Genomic DNA, 16,886 nt, shown 5'->3' with positions numbered 1-16,886 from the left:
GCGGCGCTCCCTCAGCACTGCCCCTTCGACAGTGCGGCGCTCCCTCAGCACTGCCCCTTCGACAGTGCAGTGCTCCCTCAGTACCGCCCCTCCAACAGTGCGGCGCTCCCTCAGTACCGCCCCTCCGACAGTGCGGCGCTCCCTCAGTACCGCCCCTCCAACAGTGCGGCGCTCCCTCAGTACCGCCCCTCCAACAGTGCGGCGCTCCCTCAGTACCGCCCCTCCGACAGTGCGGCGCTCCCTCAGTACCGCCCCTCCGACAGTGCAGCGCTCCCTCAGTACCGCCCCTCCGACAGTGCAGCGCTCCCTCATTACCGCCCCTCCGACAGTGCGGCGCTCCCTCATTACCGCCCCTCCGACAGTGCAGTGCTCCCTCATTACCGCCCCTCCGACAGTGCAGTGCTCCCTCATTACCGCCCCTCCGACAGTGCAGCGCTCCCTCAGTACCGCCCCTCCAACAGTGCGGCGCTCCCTCAGTACCGCCCCTCCGACAGTGCGGCGCTCCCTCAGTACCGCCCCTCCAACAGTGCGGCGCTCCCTCAGTACTGCCCCTCCAACAGTGCAGTGCTCCCTCAGTACCGCCCCTCCGACAGTGCGGCGCTCCCTCAGTACCGCCCCTCCGACAGTGCGGCGCTCCCTCAGTACCGCCCCTCCGACAGTGCGGCGCTCCCTCAGGACCGCCCCTCCGACAGTGCAGCGCTCCCTCAGTACTGCCCCTCCGACAGTGCGGCCCTCCCTCAGCACTGCCCCTCCGACAGTGCGGCCCTCCCTCAGCACTGCCCCTCCGACAGTGCAGCGCTCCCTCAGCACTGCCCCTCCGACAGTGCAGCGCTCCCTCAGTACTGCCCCTCCGACAGTGCAGCGCTCCCTCAGTACTGCCCCTCCGACAGTGCGGCGCTCCCTCAGTACTGCCCCTCCGACAGTGCGGCGCTCCCTCAGTCCTGCCCCTCCGACAGTGCGGCCCTCCCTCAGCACTGCCCCTCCGACAGTGCGGCGCTCCCTCATTACCGCCCCTCCAACAGTGCGGCGCTCCCTCAGCGCTAAGCAACCGGGGGAGCGTCGACGATGCCTGGGATTATGGGCTCAGACCCACGATCTTCTGAGTCGAGAGAGAGAGAGTACGAGTGTGATCGAGAGCTACCGATTGAGTCACATGCCCAGTGTGTACTGGACAACATCCAGCGTTGGAAATCCTAGGAATTTGGTGAGAACACAGGCTCAGGTGGCTGAGTGACCAAATGACGATTAACGCACTTCCACAGCTGAATCCACTGCTTCCTTTATTCGAGAATTCATGACTTGATGCCAGGGCGGGGGGCTGACGTGAAGAAGCTGCTCGCTGCCTGACTGGCGGGAGCAATAGGATTGGGATTCAAAGGACTCAGAACCCCCACCACCTCCAGCCCCCCAGCCTTCTGCCCCTCTCCCCGTTCCTCCCCCCAGCCAGCCAGCCAGGCCAGAGGAGCCTCCACACCTCCCCACCGCCATTGATTAAAAAAATTATCCGTTCGAATTGCAAAAAAAAAGGCGGGTTTCACCGAGCCAGTTCCAGGGGTGTTTTTCTCCAGGCTGTGACCAGAAGGAAAATGTCCGGAAACAGAATAAATCCGGGGTCGGTTGGAGATCGCTCATTCCTCCTCCAGACTACAATGGCCCAGCTATCGCCCTCATTTCTTCTGACTTAGAATGACAGCATCACTGCGGGGGGGAGAGAGAGAGAGAGAGAGAAAAAGAGTCAGAGAAAAAGACAGAACGAGAGAGTCAGGTCACCAGTGGGGAATGTGCTAGTCAACTGATGCACAGGCCGGGAATGGAGCCTGCGACGTCCCTGCTGGGTTTGTACAGGGCTCAGTAACCACATACCGGGCAAGATCGGGCTCACTCAGCACAGGCCGGGGATGGAGCCTGGGCCTTTCCTGTCCTGTGTGTGGGGGGGCGCTCAGTCCCACGCCGGGTGTGAGATCAGGCTCACTCAGCACAGGCCGGGGATGGAGCCTGGGCCTTTCCTGTCCTGTGTGTGGGGGGGGGGGGGGGCGCTCAGTCCCACACACCGGGTGTGAAATCAGGCTCACTCAGCACAGGCCGGGGATGGAGCCTGGGCCTTTCCTGCTCTGCGTAGGCCTCAGCAGCACACCCGATGGGCCCAGAGACCAAGTGAGGTGGAATCGGGACACACAAAAAACTAAAAGACAAATAAGGATCACTCACCTTCCTCTGTTTGAGTTGAAACACATCAGTGTGGAGGTGGAAGGAGAAATAAGAAACGAGAATTAGTGAAACATCTAAACTACATTTGGGAATAAAACAGTCACAAACAAGGTCGGCGCAGCACGTGTTAGATACAGAGTAAAGCTCCCTCTACACTCTCCCATCAAACACTCCCAGGGCAGGTACAGCACGGGTTAGATACAGAGTAAAGCTCCCTCTACACTGTCCCATCAAACACTCCCAGGGCAGGTACAGCACGGGTTAGATACAGAGTAAAGTTCTCTCTACACTCTCCCATCAAACACTCCCAGGGCAGGGACAGCACGGGTTAGATACAGAGTAAAGCTCCCTCTACACTCTCCCATCAAACACTCCCAGGGCAGGTACAGCACGGGTTAGATACAGAGTAAAGCTCCCTCTACACTGTCCCATCAAACACTCCCAGGACAGGTACAGCACGGGTTAGATACAGAGTAAAGCTCCCTCTACACTGTCCCATCAAACACTCCCAGGGCAGGTACAGCACGGGTTAGATACAGAGTAAAGCTCCCTCTACACTGTCCCATCAAACACTCCCAGGGCAGGTACAGCACGGGTTAGATACAGAGTAAAGCTCCCTCTACACTGTCCCATCAAACACTCCCAGGGCAGGTACAGCACGGGTTAGATACAGAGTAAAGCTCCCTCTACACTGTCCCATCAAACACTCCCAGGGCAGTTACAGCACGGGTTAGATACAGAGTAAAGCTCCCTCTACACTGTCCCATCAAACACTCCCAGGGCAGTTACAGCACGGGTTACATACAGAGTAAAGCTCCCTCTACACTGTCCCATCAAACACTCCCAGGGCAGGTACAGCACGGGTTAGATACAGAGTAAAGCTCCCTCTACACTGTCCCATCAAACACTCCCAGGACAGGTACAGCACGGGTTAGATACAGAGTAAAGCTCCCTCTACACTGTCCCATCAAACACTCCCAGGACAGGTACAGCACGGGTTAGATACAGAGTAAAGGTTCCTCTACACTGTCCCATCAAACACTCCCAGGACAGGTACAGCACGGGTTAGATACAGAGTAAAGCTCCCTCTACACTGTCCCATCAAACACTCCCAGGGCAGGTACAGCACAGGTTAGATACAGAGTAAAGGTCCCTTAATTAATTAAGATGTCTCACTTGGTAAATGCTTCATCTTGGAGGTTGAGGACCAAACTGTCGGAGTTCAAGTAGACTTTGTTCTGAGCGACAGCGATCTGTGAATGGAGTGGGAACGGATTAGGAACACAAACTCCGCAGGTGAGCCTCTGAAGCAATGATACTCCTGAGAGGAGACTCATTATAGTACAGACCTCTCACACGATCACGGAGCAACGGGCCCCAGTGAGAGTCAGTGTCTGTGGGACCCGTACCCCAGTGAGCGTCAGTGTCTGTGGGACCCGTACCCCAGTGAGAGTCAGTGTCTGTGGGACCCGTACCCCAGTGAGAGGCAGTGTCTGTGTGACCCGTACCCCAGTGAGAGTCAGTGTCTGTGGGACCCGTACCCCAGTGAGAGTCAGTGTCTGTGGAACCCGTACCCCAGTGAGCGTCAGTGTCTGTGGGACCCGTACCCCAGTGAGAGTCAGTGTCTGTGGGACCCGTACCCCAGTGAGAGTCAGTGTCTGTGTGACCCGTACCCCAGTGAGAGTCAGTGTCTGTGGGACCCGTACCCCAGTGAGAGTCAGTGTCAAACCTGTACCCCAGTGAGCGTCAGTGGGACCCGTACCCCAGTGAGAGTCAGTGACTGTGGGACCCGTACCCCAGTGAGAGTCAGTGTCTGTGGGACCCATACCCCAGTGAGAGTCAGTGTCGGTGGGACCCGTACCCCAGTGAGAGTCAGTGTCCGTGGGACCCGTACCCCAGTGAGAGTCAGTGTCTGTGGGACCCATACCCCAGTGAGAGTCAGTGTCTGTGGGACCCGTACCCCAGTGAGAGTCAGTGTCAAACCTGTACCCCAGTGAGAGTCAGTGTCTGTGGGACCCGTACCCCAGTGAGAGTCAGTGTCAAACCTGTACCCCAGTGAGAGGCAGTGTCTGTGTGACCCGTACCCCAGTGAGAGTCAGTGTCTGTGGGACCCGTACCCCAGTGAGAGTCAGTGACTGTGGGACCCGTACCCCAGTGAGAGTCAGTGTCTGTGGGACCCGTACCCCAGTGAGAGTCAGTGTCTGTGGGACCCATGTCCCAGTGAGAGTCAGTGTCTGTGGGACCCGTACCCCAGTGAGAGTCAGTGTCTGTGGGACCCGTACCCCAGTGAGAGTCAGTGTCTGTGGGACCTGTACCCCAGTGAGAGTCAGTGTCTGTGGGACCCATACCCCAGTGAGAGTCAGTGTCTGTGGGACCCATACCCCAGTGAGAGTCAGTGTCTGTGGGACCCATACCCCAGTGAGAGTCAGTGTCTGTGGGACCTGTTCCCCAGTGAGAGTCAGTGTTTGTGGGACCCGTACCCCAGTGAGAGTCAGTGTCTGTGGGACCTGTTCCCCAGTGAGAGTCAGTGTCTGTGGGACCCGTACCCCAGTGAGAGTCAGTGTCTGTGGGACCCGTACCCCAGTGAGAGTCAGTGTCTGTGGGACCCGTACCCCAGTGAGAGTCAGTGTCTGTGGGACCTGTACCCCAGTGAGAGTCAGTGTCTGTGGGACCCGTACCCCAGTGAGAGTCAGTGTCTGTGGGACCCGTGACCCAGTGAGAGTCAGTGTCTGTGGGACCCGTACCCCAGTGAGAGTCAGTGTCTGTGGGACCCATACCCCAGTGAGAGTCAGTGTCTGTGGGACCCGTACCCCAGTGAGAGTCAGTGTCTGTGGGACCCGTACCCCAGTGAGAGTCAGTGTCTGTGGGACCCGTGACCCAGTGAGAGTCAGTGTCTGTGGGACCCGTACCCCAGTGAGAGTCAGTGTCTGTGGGACCCGTGACCCAGTGAGAGTCAGTGTCTGTGGGACACGTATCCCAGTAAGAAAGTTACATGCAGAGTAATGGATGCACACGCTCCCAGGCAGTAATTGCGGACACTCACGGTTTTGGCGATGCACTGGGCTGCTCGGATCTTGCGCAGTTTGAGGTATCCAGGGTTCTTGCTCAAAGCTTCACCCAGGTGCAACTGTGAGTCACGGAAAAAAAAACAGACACAGGCAGGGACATGTGGGGAGGGGCAGTACTGAGGGAGCGCTGCACTGTCGGAGGGGCAGTACTGAGGGAGCGCTGCACTGTCACGGGGCAGTACTGAGGGAGCACTGCACTGTCGGAGGGACAGTACTGAGGGAGCGCTGCACTGTCGGAGGGACAGTACTGAGGGAGCGCTGCACTGTCGGAGGGACAGTACTGAGGGAGCGCTGCACTGTCAGAGGGGCAGTACTGAGGGAGCGCTGCACTGTCGGAGGGGCAGTACTGAGGGAGCGCTGCACTGTCGGAGGGGCAGTACTGAGGGAGTCTGCACAGTCGGAGGGGCAGTACTGAGGGAGCGCTGCACTGTCGGAGGGACAGTACTGAGGGAGCGCTGCACTGTCGGAGGGGCAGTACTGAGGGAGCGCTGTACTGTCAGAGGGGCAGTACTGAGGGAGCGCTGCACTGTCGGAGGAGCAGTACTGAGGGAGCGCTGCACTGTCGGAGGGGCTGTACTGAGGGAGCGCTGCACTGTCGGAGGGGCAGTACTGAGGGAGCGCTGCACTGTCGGAGGGGCAGTACTGAGGGAGCACTGCACTGTCGGAGGGGCTGTACTGAGGGAGCACTGCACTGTCGGAGGGGCAGTACTGAGGGAGCGCTGTACTGTCAGAGGGGCAGTACTGAGGGAGCGCTGCACTGTCGGAGGAGCAGTACTGAGGGAGCGCTGCACTGTCGGAGGGGCTGTACTGAGGGAGCACTGCACTGTCGGAGGGGCAGTACTGAGGGAGCGCTGCACTGTCGGAGGGGCAGTACTGAGGGAGCGCTGCACTGTCGGAGGGGCAGTACTGAGGGAGCGCTGCACTGTCGGAGGGGCAGTACTGAGGGAGCGCTGCACTGTCGGAGGGGCAGTACTGAGGGAGCGCCGCACTGTCAGAGGGACAGTACTGAGGGAACGCCGCACTGTCAGAGGGACAGTACTGAGGGAGCGCTACACTGTCAGAGGGACAGTACTGAGGGAACGCCGCACTGTCGGAGGGTGAGTACTGAGGGAACGCCGCACTGTCGGAGGGTGAGCACTGAAGGAGCGCCGCACTGTCGGAGGGTGAGCACTGAAGGAGCGCTGCACTGTCGGAGGGGCAGTACTGAGGGAGCGCTGCACTGTCGGAGGGTGAGCACTGAGGGAACGCCGCACTGTCGGAAGGCGAGTACTGAGGGAACGCCGCACTGTCGAAGGGTGAGTACTGAGGGAACGCCGCACTGTCGGAGGGCGAGTACTGAGGGAACGCCGCACTGTCGGAGGGTGAGTACTGAGGGAACGCCGCACTGTTGGAGGGCGAGTACTGAGGGAACGCCGCACTGTCGGAGGGGCAGTACTGAGGGAACGCCGCACTGTCGGAGGGCGAGTACTGAGGGAACGCCGCACTGTCGGAGGGTGAGTACTGAGGGAACGCCGCACTGTCGGAGGGTACTGGGGGAACGCCGCACTGTCGGAGGGTGAGTACTGAGGGAACGCCGCACTGTCGGAGGGTACTGAGGGAATGCCGCACTGTCGGAGGGCGAGTACTGAGGGAACGCCGCACTGTCGAAGGGTGAGTACTGAGGGAACGCCGCACTGTCGGAGGGGCAGTACTGAGGGAGCGCTGCACTGTCGGAGGGGCAGTACTGAGGGAACGCTGCACTGTCGGAGGGGCAGTACTGAGGGAGCGCTGCACTGTCGGAGGGGCAGTACTGAGGGAACGCCGCACTGTCGAAGGGTGAGTACTGAGGGAGCGCTGCACTGTCGGAGGGGCAGTACTGAGGGAGCGCTGCACTGTCGGAGGGGCAGTACTGAGGGAACGCCGCACTGTCGGAGGGTGAGTACTGAGGGAGCGCTGCACTGTCGGAGGGGCAGTACTGAGCGAGCGCTGCACTGTCTGAGGGTGAGTACTGAGGGAACGCCGCACTGTCGGAGGGTCAGTACTGAGGGAACGCCGCACTGTCGGAGGGGGAGTACTGAGGGAACGCCGCACTGTCGGAGGGGGAGTACTGAAGGAGCGCTGCACTGTCGCAGGGCAGGAGACCAACGCTACCAAGAGAAAACAAGCATTCATCTCACGGGTAAAATGGCTGCCATAGAGTCATGTTGGCTGATTCAACAATGACTGCACTGCCAATCCATGCAGCACTTACTGTTTGAGCAGCGCGGCTCAATTCATCTTCTGCGGCCCCCGCGCCTCCCACCCTTCCGGCTCGCCGTCAGATTACCAAAGATCTGCCCATCCCCACCGGCCTTGGCGCAGTGCGTGACCTTTAACCCCCGCTCTTTGTCTGTGCCTTCCTGTCCGCACTTGGCACTCAGAGCCGCCGAGTCTCCTGGGCGATCCAGACACGTGCTCAGTGCGGCCGTTGCTCTGGGCCCCGCCTTACAGCGGACGCGCACGGGCCTCAGCTCCGCCCGCCAAGATTCGGGGCCGCACGGCGCGGGGGTTCGACCACGACTCGCATTGCACTGGGCCGCTGGGATCGCATTCGCCTTGGTGTCATCACTCGACGAGGAAGCCAATCGGCAGCGAGCGGTGGACTTGCGTCTCCCCCGGCAACGCTCAGCGTACCACCTCCCAAGGTAAAGGATATCATGGAGGCGGCTGTTGCCTCGCCCTCCGCCTGGACAATCTTCTGCCGCTGCTCCTGCTTGGCCTTCTCGACCAGGAACTGGGCTCGCTGCGCCTCCTGCTGAGCTGGACAACAGCAAAGACAGCAATGATTACTGGGAGCAGGAGCGAGCCGGGGGGGGGGGGCCCAGAGGGGGGGGGGGGGGGGGAAAGAGGGGGCCAGAGGGGAGGGAGGGGGCCAGAGGGCGGGGGGGGGAAGAAGAGGGGGCCGGGGGGAGAAGAGGGGGCCAGAGGGGGGGGAAGAGGGGGCCAGAGGGGGGGAGGGGGCCAGAGGGGGGGGAGGGGGCCAGGGCCAGAGGGGGAGGGGGGAGAGGGCCAGAGAGAGAGAGGGGGAGAGGGCCAGAGAGAGAGAGGGGGAGAGCGCCAGAGAGAGAGAGGGGGAGAGCGCCAGAGAGAGAGAGGGGGAGAGCGCCAGAGAGAGAGAGGGGGAGAGCGCCAGAGAGAGAGAGGGGGAGAGCGCCAGAGAGAGAGAGGGGGAGAGCGCCAGAGAGAGAGAGGGGGAGAGCGCCAGAGAGAGAGAGGGGGAGAGCGCCAGAGAGAGAGAGGGGGAGAGCGCCAGAGAGAGAGAGGGGGAGAGCGCCAGAGAGAGAGAGGGGGAGAGCGCCAGAGAGAGAGAGGGGGAGAGCGCCAGAGAGAGAGGGGGAGAGCGCCAGAGAGAGAGAGGGGGAGAGCGCCAGAGAGAGAGAGGGGGAGAGCGCCAGAGAGAGAGAGGGGGAGAGCGCCAGAGAGAGAGAGGGGGAGAGCGCCAGAGAGAGAGAGGGGGAGAGCGCCAGAGAGAGAGAGGGGGAGAGCGCCAGAGAGAGAGAGGGGGAGAGCGCCAGAGAGAGAGAGAGCGCCAAAGAGAGGGGGAGAGCGCCAGAGAGAGAGAGGGGGAGAGCGCCAGTGAGAGAGAGGGGGAGAGCGCCAGAGAGAGAGAGAGGGGGAGAGCGCCAGAGAGAGAGAGAGGGGGAGAGCGCCAGAGAGAGGGGGAGAGCGCCAGAGAGAGAGAGGGGGAGAGCGCCAGAGAGAAGGGGAGAGCGCCAGAGAGAGGGAGAGAGCGCCAGAGAGAAGGGGAGAGCGCCAGAGAGAGAGAGGGGGAGAGCGCCAGAGAGAGAGGGGGAGAGCGCCAGAGAGAGAGAGGGAGAGAGCGCCAGAGAGAGAGAGGGGGAGAGCGCCAGAGAGAGAGAGGGGGAGAGCGCCAGAGAGAGAGAGGGGGAGAGCGCCAGAGAGAGAGAGGGGGAGAGCGCCAGAGAGAGAGAGGGGGAGAGCGCCAGAGAGAGAGAGGGGGAGAGCGCCAGAGAGAGAGAGGGGGAGAGCGCCAGAGAGAGAGAGGGGGAGAGCGCCAGAGAGAGAGAGGGGGAGAGCGCCAGAGAGGGGGAGGGGGAGAGCGCCAGAGAGAGGGAGGGGGAGAGCGCCAGAGAGAGGGAGGGGGAGAGCGCCAGAGAGAGGGAGGGGGAGAGCGCCAGAGAGAGAGAGAGGGGGAGAGCGCCAGAGAGAGAGAGAGGGGGAGAGCGCCAGAGAGAGGGGGAGAGCGCCAGAGAGAGAGAGGGGGAGAGCGCCAGAGAGAGAGAGGGAGAGCGCCAGAGAGAGGGGGAGAGCGCCAGAGAGAGAGAGGGGGAGAGCGCCAGAGAGAGAGAGGGGGAGAGCGCCAGAGAGAGAGAGGGGGAGAGCGCCAGAGAGAGAGAGGGGGAGAGCGCCAGAGAGAGGGGGAGAGCGCCAGAGAGAGAGAGGGGGAGAGCGCCAGAGAGAGAGAGGGGGAGAGCGCCAGAGAGAGAGAGGGGGAGAGCGCCAGAGAGAGGGGGAGCGCCAGAGAGAGAGGGAGAGCGCCAGAGAGAGAGAGAGGGGAGAGCGCCAGAGAGAGAGAGGGGGAGAGCGCCAGAGAGAGAGAGGGGGAGAGCGCCAGAGAGAGAGAGGGGGAGAGCGCCAGAGAGAGAGAGGGGGAGAGCGCCAGAGAGAGAGAGGGGGAGAGCGCCAGAGAGAGAGAGGGGGAGAGCGCCAGAGAGAGAGAGGGGGAGAGCGCCAGAGAGAGAGAGGGGGAGAGCGCCAGAGAGAGAGAGGGGGAGAGCGCAAGAGAGAGAGAGAGGGAGAGCGCCAGAGAGAGAGAGAGGGAGAGCGCCAGAGAGAGAGAGGGGGAGAGCGCCAGAGAGAGAGAGGGGGTGAGCGCCAGAGAGAGAGAGGGGGTGAGCGCCAGAGAGAGAGAGAGAGAGGGGGAGAGCGCCAGAGAGAGAGAGGGGGAGAGCGCCAGAGGGGGAGAGCGCCAGAGAGAGAGAGAGAGGGGGAGAGCGCCAGAGAGAGAGAGAGAGGGGGAGAGCGCCAGAGAGAGAGAGAGAGAGAGGGGGAGAGCGCCAGAGGGGGGGGAGCGCCAGAGAGGGGGGGAGCCAGAGAGGGAGAGAGAGCCAGAGACAGAGAGAGAGAGATTCAGCCCCCATCCGCTGTACTCACCCACTTGTTTGGACTCCACAGCTGCTGTGTATTCCTTACTGAAGCTGAGTTCTGTGATAGACACATCGTCCATGACGATGTTGAAATCCTTTGCTCGTTCGGTCAGGTCTCTCCGGATGAGGAGGGACACCTGCGGGTTGCAGAGACACCGTCAACACCATGCACCCAGCACCAGGGCTCTGAACATCGGTCAGGACTCCAGCTGGAACCAGTGTCCGTCTCTCGCTCTCTGTCCCCTGCCCTCCTCTCGCCTGTCTGTCTGTCTCCACCCCCCCCCAGTCCCCGTGTCCGTCCCTCCCTCCGTCCCTACACCCCCTCCATCTGTGTCCGTCCCTCCCTCCGTCCCGACACCCCCTCCATCTGTCTCCACCCCCCCAGTCCCTGTGTCCGTCCCTCCCTCCGTCCCTACACCCCCTCCATCTGTCTCCACCCCCCCAGTCCCTGTGTCCGTCCCTCCCTCCGTCCCTACACCCCCTCCATCTGTCTCCACCCCCCCAGTCCCTGTGTCCGTCCACCCCCCCGTCCTTGTACGCCCCTCCCCCACCCCCTCTCACCATCTGTCCCTCCCCCCCCTCTCCCCTCCCCCCCCTCTCTCTGTCCCACTTTCTCCGTCTCGCCCCCACCTCCGAATACCTAAACGGGCCGCATCTGTTGTTGCCGGGGGTCGGAGGGGCTGACACGGGGACCGGGAGGGGAGCTGACACGGGGACCGGGAGGGGAGGCCGGGGTCAGGGGTCGGGTGTCGTACCTGTGCTCTCTGGACAACGAGCTGTGATGCGTTGAACTTGGCCACCACGCTCTTCAGCACCTCGTTGACAATGGAGGGGAGGACCCTCTCCTCGTAGTCTAGGCCAAGCTGCTGGTACATGGCAGGCAACGTGGAGACATTGGGCCTGGACAGCACCCGCAGTGCGATGTGCACCATCTGCAGATCTGAGGGGTGGCAAGAGAGAACGAGAACAGTGAGCATCACAGGCAAGATCCTGTCCTATCCTGCTCCGAGATCAGCTCATTCGGCACAGGCCGAGAGGGGCAGACCGACCGAGGCCGAGGGGGGCAGACCGACCGTGGCCGAGGGGGGGGCAGACCGAACGAGGCCGAGGGGGGGGGGGGGGGGGGCAGACCGAACGAGGCCGAGAGGGGGGCAGACCGACCGAGGCCGAGGGGGGCAGACCGACCGAGGCCGAGGGGGGGGCAGACCGACCGAGGCCGAGGGGGGGGCAGACCGAACGAGGCCGAGAGGGGGGGGGGGGCAGACCGAACGAGGCCGAGAGGCGGGCAGACCGAACGAGGCCGAGAGGGGCAGACCGAACGAGGCCGAGAGGGGCAGACCGACCGAGGCCGAGGCAGACCGAACGAGGCCGAGGGGGGGGCAGACCGAACGAGGCCGAGGCGCGGGCAGACCGAACGAGGCCGAGAGGCGGGCAGACCGAACGAGGCCGAGAGGCGGGCAGACCGAACGAGGCCGAGAGGCGGGCAGACCGAACGAGGCCGAGAGGCGGGCAGACCGAACGAGGCCGAGAGGCGGGCAGACCGAACGAGGCCGAGAGGCGGGCAGACCGAACGAGGCCGAGAGGCGGGCAGACCGAACGAGGCCGAGAGGCGGGCAGACCGAACGAGGCCGAGAGGCGGGCAGACCGAACGAGGCCGAGGGGCGGGCAGACCGAACGAGGCCGAGATAATGACCAGATTATCTGATTTAGTGATTTGATTGAGGGATAAATATTGGCCAGGACACTGGGGATAACGCCCCCGCTCTTCTTCCAAATATTACCACGGGATCTTTTACGTCTACCTGAGGAGGCAGACGGGGCCTCGGTTTAACATCTCATCCAAAAAATGGCATCTCCGACAGTGCAGCACTCCCTCAGTACTGCCCCTACGACAGTGCAGCGCTCCCTCAGTACTGCCCCTCCGACAGTGCAGCGCTCCCTCAGTACTGCCCCTCTGACAGTGCAGCGCTCCCTCAGTACTGCGCTCCCTCAGTACTGCCCCTCCGACAGTGCAGCGCTCCCTCTGTACTGCCCCTCCGACAGTGCAGCGCCCCCTCAGTACTGCCCCTCCGACAGTGCAGCGCTCCCTCAGTACTGCCCCTCCGACAGTGCAGCGCTCCCTCAGTACTGCCCCTCCGACAGTGCAGCGCTCCCTCAGTACTGCCCCTCCAACAGTGCAGCGCTCCCTCAGCACCGCCCCTCCGACAGTGCAGCGCTCCCTCAGTACTGCCCCTCCCACAGTGCAGTGCTCCCTCAGTACTGCCCCTCCGACAGTGCAGCGCTCCCTCAGTACTGCCCCTCCGACAGTGCAGCGCTCCCTCAGTACTGCCCCTCCGACAGTGCAGCGCTCCCTCAGCACCGCCCCTCCGACAGTGCAGCGCTCCCTCAGTACTGCCCCTCTGACAGTGCAGCGCTCCCTCAGTACTGCCCCTCTGACAGTGCAGCGCTCCCTCAGTACTGTCCCTCTGAATGTGCAGCGCTCCCTCAGTACTGCGCTCCCTCAGTACTGCCCCTCCCACAGTGCAGCGCTCCCTCAGTACTGCCCCTCCGACAGTGCAGCGCCCCCTCAGTACTGTCCCTCTGAATGTGCAGCGCTCCCTCAGCACTGCACTGGAGAGTTAGCCTAGATTTTTGTGCTCAAGTCCCTGGAGTGGGACTTGAACCCACAACCTTCTCACTCAGAGGCGAGTGTGCTACCCACGGTTGTTACGGGCTGTGTGTGGGACTCAGTCCTACCTTTGCTCCCCGTCAGGGAGCTGATCTTCCTGGGCTTGGCTCGAATGTCGTAAATGATGGGATACTGGAACCAGGGGAACCTGGAAAGAGAGAGAGGGAGAGAAATTCACCGTCTCCCATCATCGAATCGAGGGTAATTCCCTGGGGTTACCAATCTACACCCCCACCCTCGCCGAGAAACGGCCCCTCGCCACTGACACTCAGAGGAGACCCTGTTGGATTTAATCCCACTTCGCTTGTCCTGCACCCTGACCCTCGGCCCTTCCCCCGACCCCAGTCCTGCCCCCTGACCCTCGGCCCTTCCCCCGACCCCAGCCCTGCACCGTGACCCTCGGCCCTTCCCCTGACCCCAGCCCTGCACCGTGACCCTCGACCCTTCCCCCGACCCCAGCCCTGCACCGTGACCCTCGGCCCTTCCCCCGACCCCAGTCCTGCACCCTGACCCTCGGCCCTTCCCCCGATCCCAGTCCTGCACCCTGACCCTTGGCCCTTCCCCTGACCCCAGCCCTGCACCGTGGCCCTCGGCCCTTCCCCTGACCCCAGCCCTGCACCCTGACCCTTCCCCTCGGCCCTTCCCCCGACCCCAGCCCTGCACCCTGACCCTCGGCCCTTCCCCTGACCCCAGCCCTGCACCGTGACCCTCGGCCCTTCCCCTGACCCCAGCCCTGCACTGTGACCCTCGGCCCTTCCCCTGACCCCAGCCCTGCACTGTGACCCTCGGCCCTTCCCCTGACCCCAGTCCTGCACCGTGACCCTCGGCCCTTCCCCTGACCTGCAGCGTAACCGGAGATCTGTGGTTGCGATACCTGACGTGCAGCCCCTCGGACAGGATGGTGTCGGGCTGGATGCCTCCCAGGCGACTGAAGATGATCGCCCGCTGCCCACCTTCCACTGCCAGAACAAGGAGAGAGAGTTCGGGTCAGTCTGCCCCGGGACTCAGCACACGCCTCTGCAATGCCACCTGCCCCCAAACCACCCCAGAGTGGTACCCTACCGAACACAGGAGGGGGATGTGAGGGAGTCGGGGGGGTCGGGAGTGAGGGCGGGAGGGTCAGGAGTGAGGGCGGGAGGGTCAGGAGTGAGGGCGGGAGGGTCAGGAGTGAGGGCGGGAGGGTCAGGAGTGAGGGCGGGAGGGTCAGGAGTGAGGGCGGGAGGGTCAGGAGTGAGGGCGGGAGGGTCAGGAGTGAGGGCGGGAGGGTCAGGAGTGAGGGCGGAGGGTCAGGAGTGAGGGCGGAGGGTCAGGAGTGAGGGCGGAGGGTCAGGAGTGAGGGCGGAGGGTCAGGAGTGAGGGCGGAGGGTCAGGAGTGAGGGCGGAGGGTCAGGAGTGAGGGCGGAGGGTCAGGAGTGAGGGCGGAGGGTCAGGAGTGAGGGCGGAGGGTCAGGAGTGAGGGCGGAGGGTCAGGAGTGAGGGCGGAGGGTCAGGAGTGAGGGCGGAGGGTCAGGAGTGAGGGCGGAGGGTCAGGAGTGAGGGCGGAGGGTCAGGAGTGAGGGCGGAGGGTCAGGAGTGAGGGCGGAGGGTCAGGAGTGAGGGCGGAGGGTCAGGAGTGAGGGCGGAGGGTCAGGAGTGAGGGCGGAGGGTCAGGAGTGAGGGCGGAGGGTCAGGAGTGAGGGCGGAGGGTCAGGAGTGAGGGCGGAGGGTCAGGAGTGAGGGCGGAGGGTCAGGAGTGAGGGCGGAGGGTCAGGAGTGAGGGCGGAGGGTCAGGAGTGAGGGCGGAGGGTCAGGAGTGAGGGCGGAGGGTCAGGAGTGAGGGCGGAGGGTCAGGAGTGAGGGCGGAGGGTCAGGAGTGAGGGCGGAGGGTCAGGAGTGAGGGCGGAGGGTCAGGAGTGAGGGCGGAGGGTCAGGAGTGAGGGCGGAGGGTCAGGAGTGAGGGCGGAGGGTCAGGAGTGAGGGCGGAGGGTCAGGAGTGAGGGCGGAGGGTCAGGAGTGAGGGCGGAGGGTCAGGAGTGAGGGCGGAGGGTCAGGAGTGAGGGCGGAGGGTCAGGAGTGAGGGCGGAGGGTCAGGAGTGAGGGCGGAGGGTCAGGAGTGAGGGCGGAGGGTCAGGAGTGAGGGCGGAGGGTCAGGAGTGAGGGCGGAGGGTCAGGAGTGAGGGCGGAGGGTCAGGAGTGAGGGCGGAGGGTCAGGAGTGAGGGCGGAGGGTCAGGAGTGAGGGCGGAGGGTCAGGAGTGAGGGCGGAGGGTCAGGAGTGAGGGCGGAGGGTCAGGAGTGAGGGCGGAGGGTCAGGAGTGAGGGCGGAGGGTCAGGAGTGAGGGCGGAGGGTCAGGAGTGAGGGCGGAGGGTCAGGAGTGAGGGCGGAGGGTCAGGAGTGAGGGCGGAGGGTCAGGAGTGAGGGCGGAGGGTCAGGAGTGAGGGCGGAGGGTCAGGAGTGAGGGCGGAGGGTCAGGAGTGAGGGCGGAGGGTCAGGAGTGAGGGCGGAGGGTCAGGAGTGAGGGCGGAGGGTCAGGAGTGAGGGCGGAGGGTCAGGAGTGAGGGCGGAGGGTCAGGAGTGAGGGCGGAGGGTCAGGAGTGAGGGCGGAGGGTCAGGGGTCAGGAGAGAGGGTGGACGGTCGGGGGGTCAGGAGAGAGGGGGGAGGGTCGGGGGGTCAGGAGAGTGTGTGGAGGGTCAGGGTGGAGGGATAGGAGATTACTAGGCCTGAAGGCAGACACTGGGTCGTGGGTGTGGTGTATGTGCCTTTAAGAGCCCCTGTGTACTGTAATGCCGGTAGTGGCCACTCGGGCTATATAAGCCTGTATAGTGTCTTGTATCTTTTAGTTCACCTCCAGACTTTGTTCAGTAAACACCTGTTAAACCAGCTCCTGCATTCCGTGTCTCCATTAACACACGGATACAACAGTGGCGACGAATTGGAAACGGACTTACCTGCAATTCGGCAGCACCTCAAGGAGATCGATTCCTCAGACGAAGGTCGAAGAAAAAAAAAAGAAAAAACTCTGGTTTCACCAGCTAGCCGGTCTGGTGGCAGCTACTGCAATAATCCTTCCTGGGCGGCGGGCTGGGGCTCGATCGGCTGGCTCTGCAGCGGGGCCGAGCAGCGAAGGCGGAGGCAAACAGAGACGGGCGGAGGCAAACAGAGACGGAGGGTGGAGCACTCGGGAGACGGCCAGCGCTGCAAAGCAGGTCGGCGTTCGGACCAAGCAGAGGGAGGGAAAAGTCCCAGAGAGTCCGGCGGGAACGAGTCTCTAACTATTAAAAATATCTGTATAAATAAAAACCGCGGAGAACAGCGTTGTCAGCAGCGGCAGCGGCGGGAGGTGCCATTTTTTCTCGGCAGGGAAGAAAGGAAAGCGCGGGAGGCGCCATTTTTTTTCAGGATGCCTAAGACTGGCAATATTACTGCTTTCGATAGTGATGTAGAAGATTGGACCACATGTGTGGAAAGAGTGGAGGTAGACTGCAAAGCGAATGAAATAGAGGATGATAAAAAGGCATCAGTACTTCTAAATCTAATGGGCGCAAGAACATACGGGCTGTTACGAAACTTAATCACTCCAGCCAAACCGATGGACAAGAATTTTAAGGAGATTGTTGATACCCTACAGGAACACTTAAACCCAACACCGCTGCCAATAGCGGAACGATTCAAATTCTTCAGGAGGAATCAGCACAAGAATGAAAGTAACGCTGATTACCTCACCGAATTAAGAAAGCTATCAAAGCACTGCCAATTCGGGGCAGGACTGGCAGATTCTCTTCGAGACAAATTCGTCTGCGGTCTCCTAATTGAAGGAACACAGAAAAGGCTACTTTC

General features: G+C 62.5%; 1 protein-coding gene and 1 non-coding gene across 2 annotated transcripts; both read right to left on the bottom strand.

Moving 5' to 3' along the window:
* Positions 1 to 3,360: 3,360 nt before the first annotated feature.
* Positions 3,361 to 14,051, bottom strand: LOC147091285 (prohibitin-2-like; the record flags this gene model as incomplete). Its single annotated transcript, XM_085976708.1, has 7 exons — positions 3,361 to 3,461; positions 5,252 to 5,329; positions 7,951 to 8,054; positions 10,410 to 10,539; positions 11,158 to 11,342; positions 13,139 to 13,218; positions 13,945 to 14,051. Coding segments are annotated over 7 exons (765 nt in total), but the record flags the coding sequence as incomplete, so codon positions are not given.
* On the bottom strand, positions 7,568 to 7,868 carry LOC147091286 (small nucleolar RNA U85). Its single transcript, XR_015075281.1, has one exon. It is a non-coding gene; the product is annotated as a small nucleolar RNA U85 (small nucleolar RNA).
* Positions 14,052 to 16,886: the final 2,835 nt, after the last annotated feature.

Source organism: Somniosus microcephalus, unplaced genomic scaffold (assembly GCF_052327205.1).
Source record: "Somniosus microcephalus isolate GS21.2 unplaced genomic scaffold, FLI_Smic_1.0 unresolved_chr3, whole genome shotgun sequence".
Lineage (NCBI taxonomy): Eukaryota > Metazoa > Chordata > Chondrichthyes > Squaliformes > Somniosidae > Somniosus > Somniosus microcephalus.
Note: the sequence above shows the minus strand (reverse complement) of the source record. Positions and strands in the feature narration are given on the sequence as shown.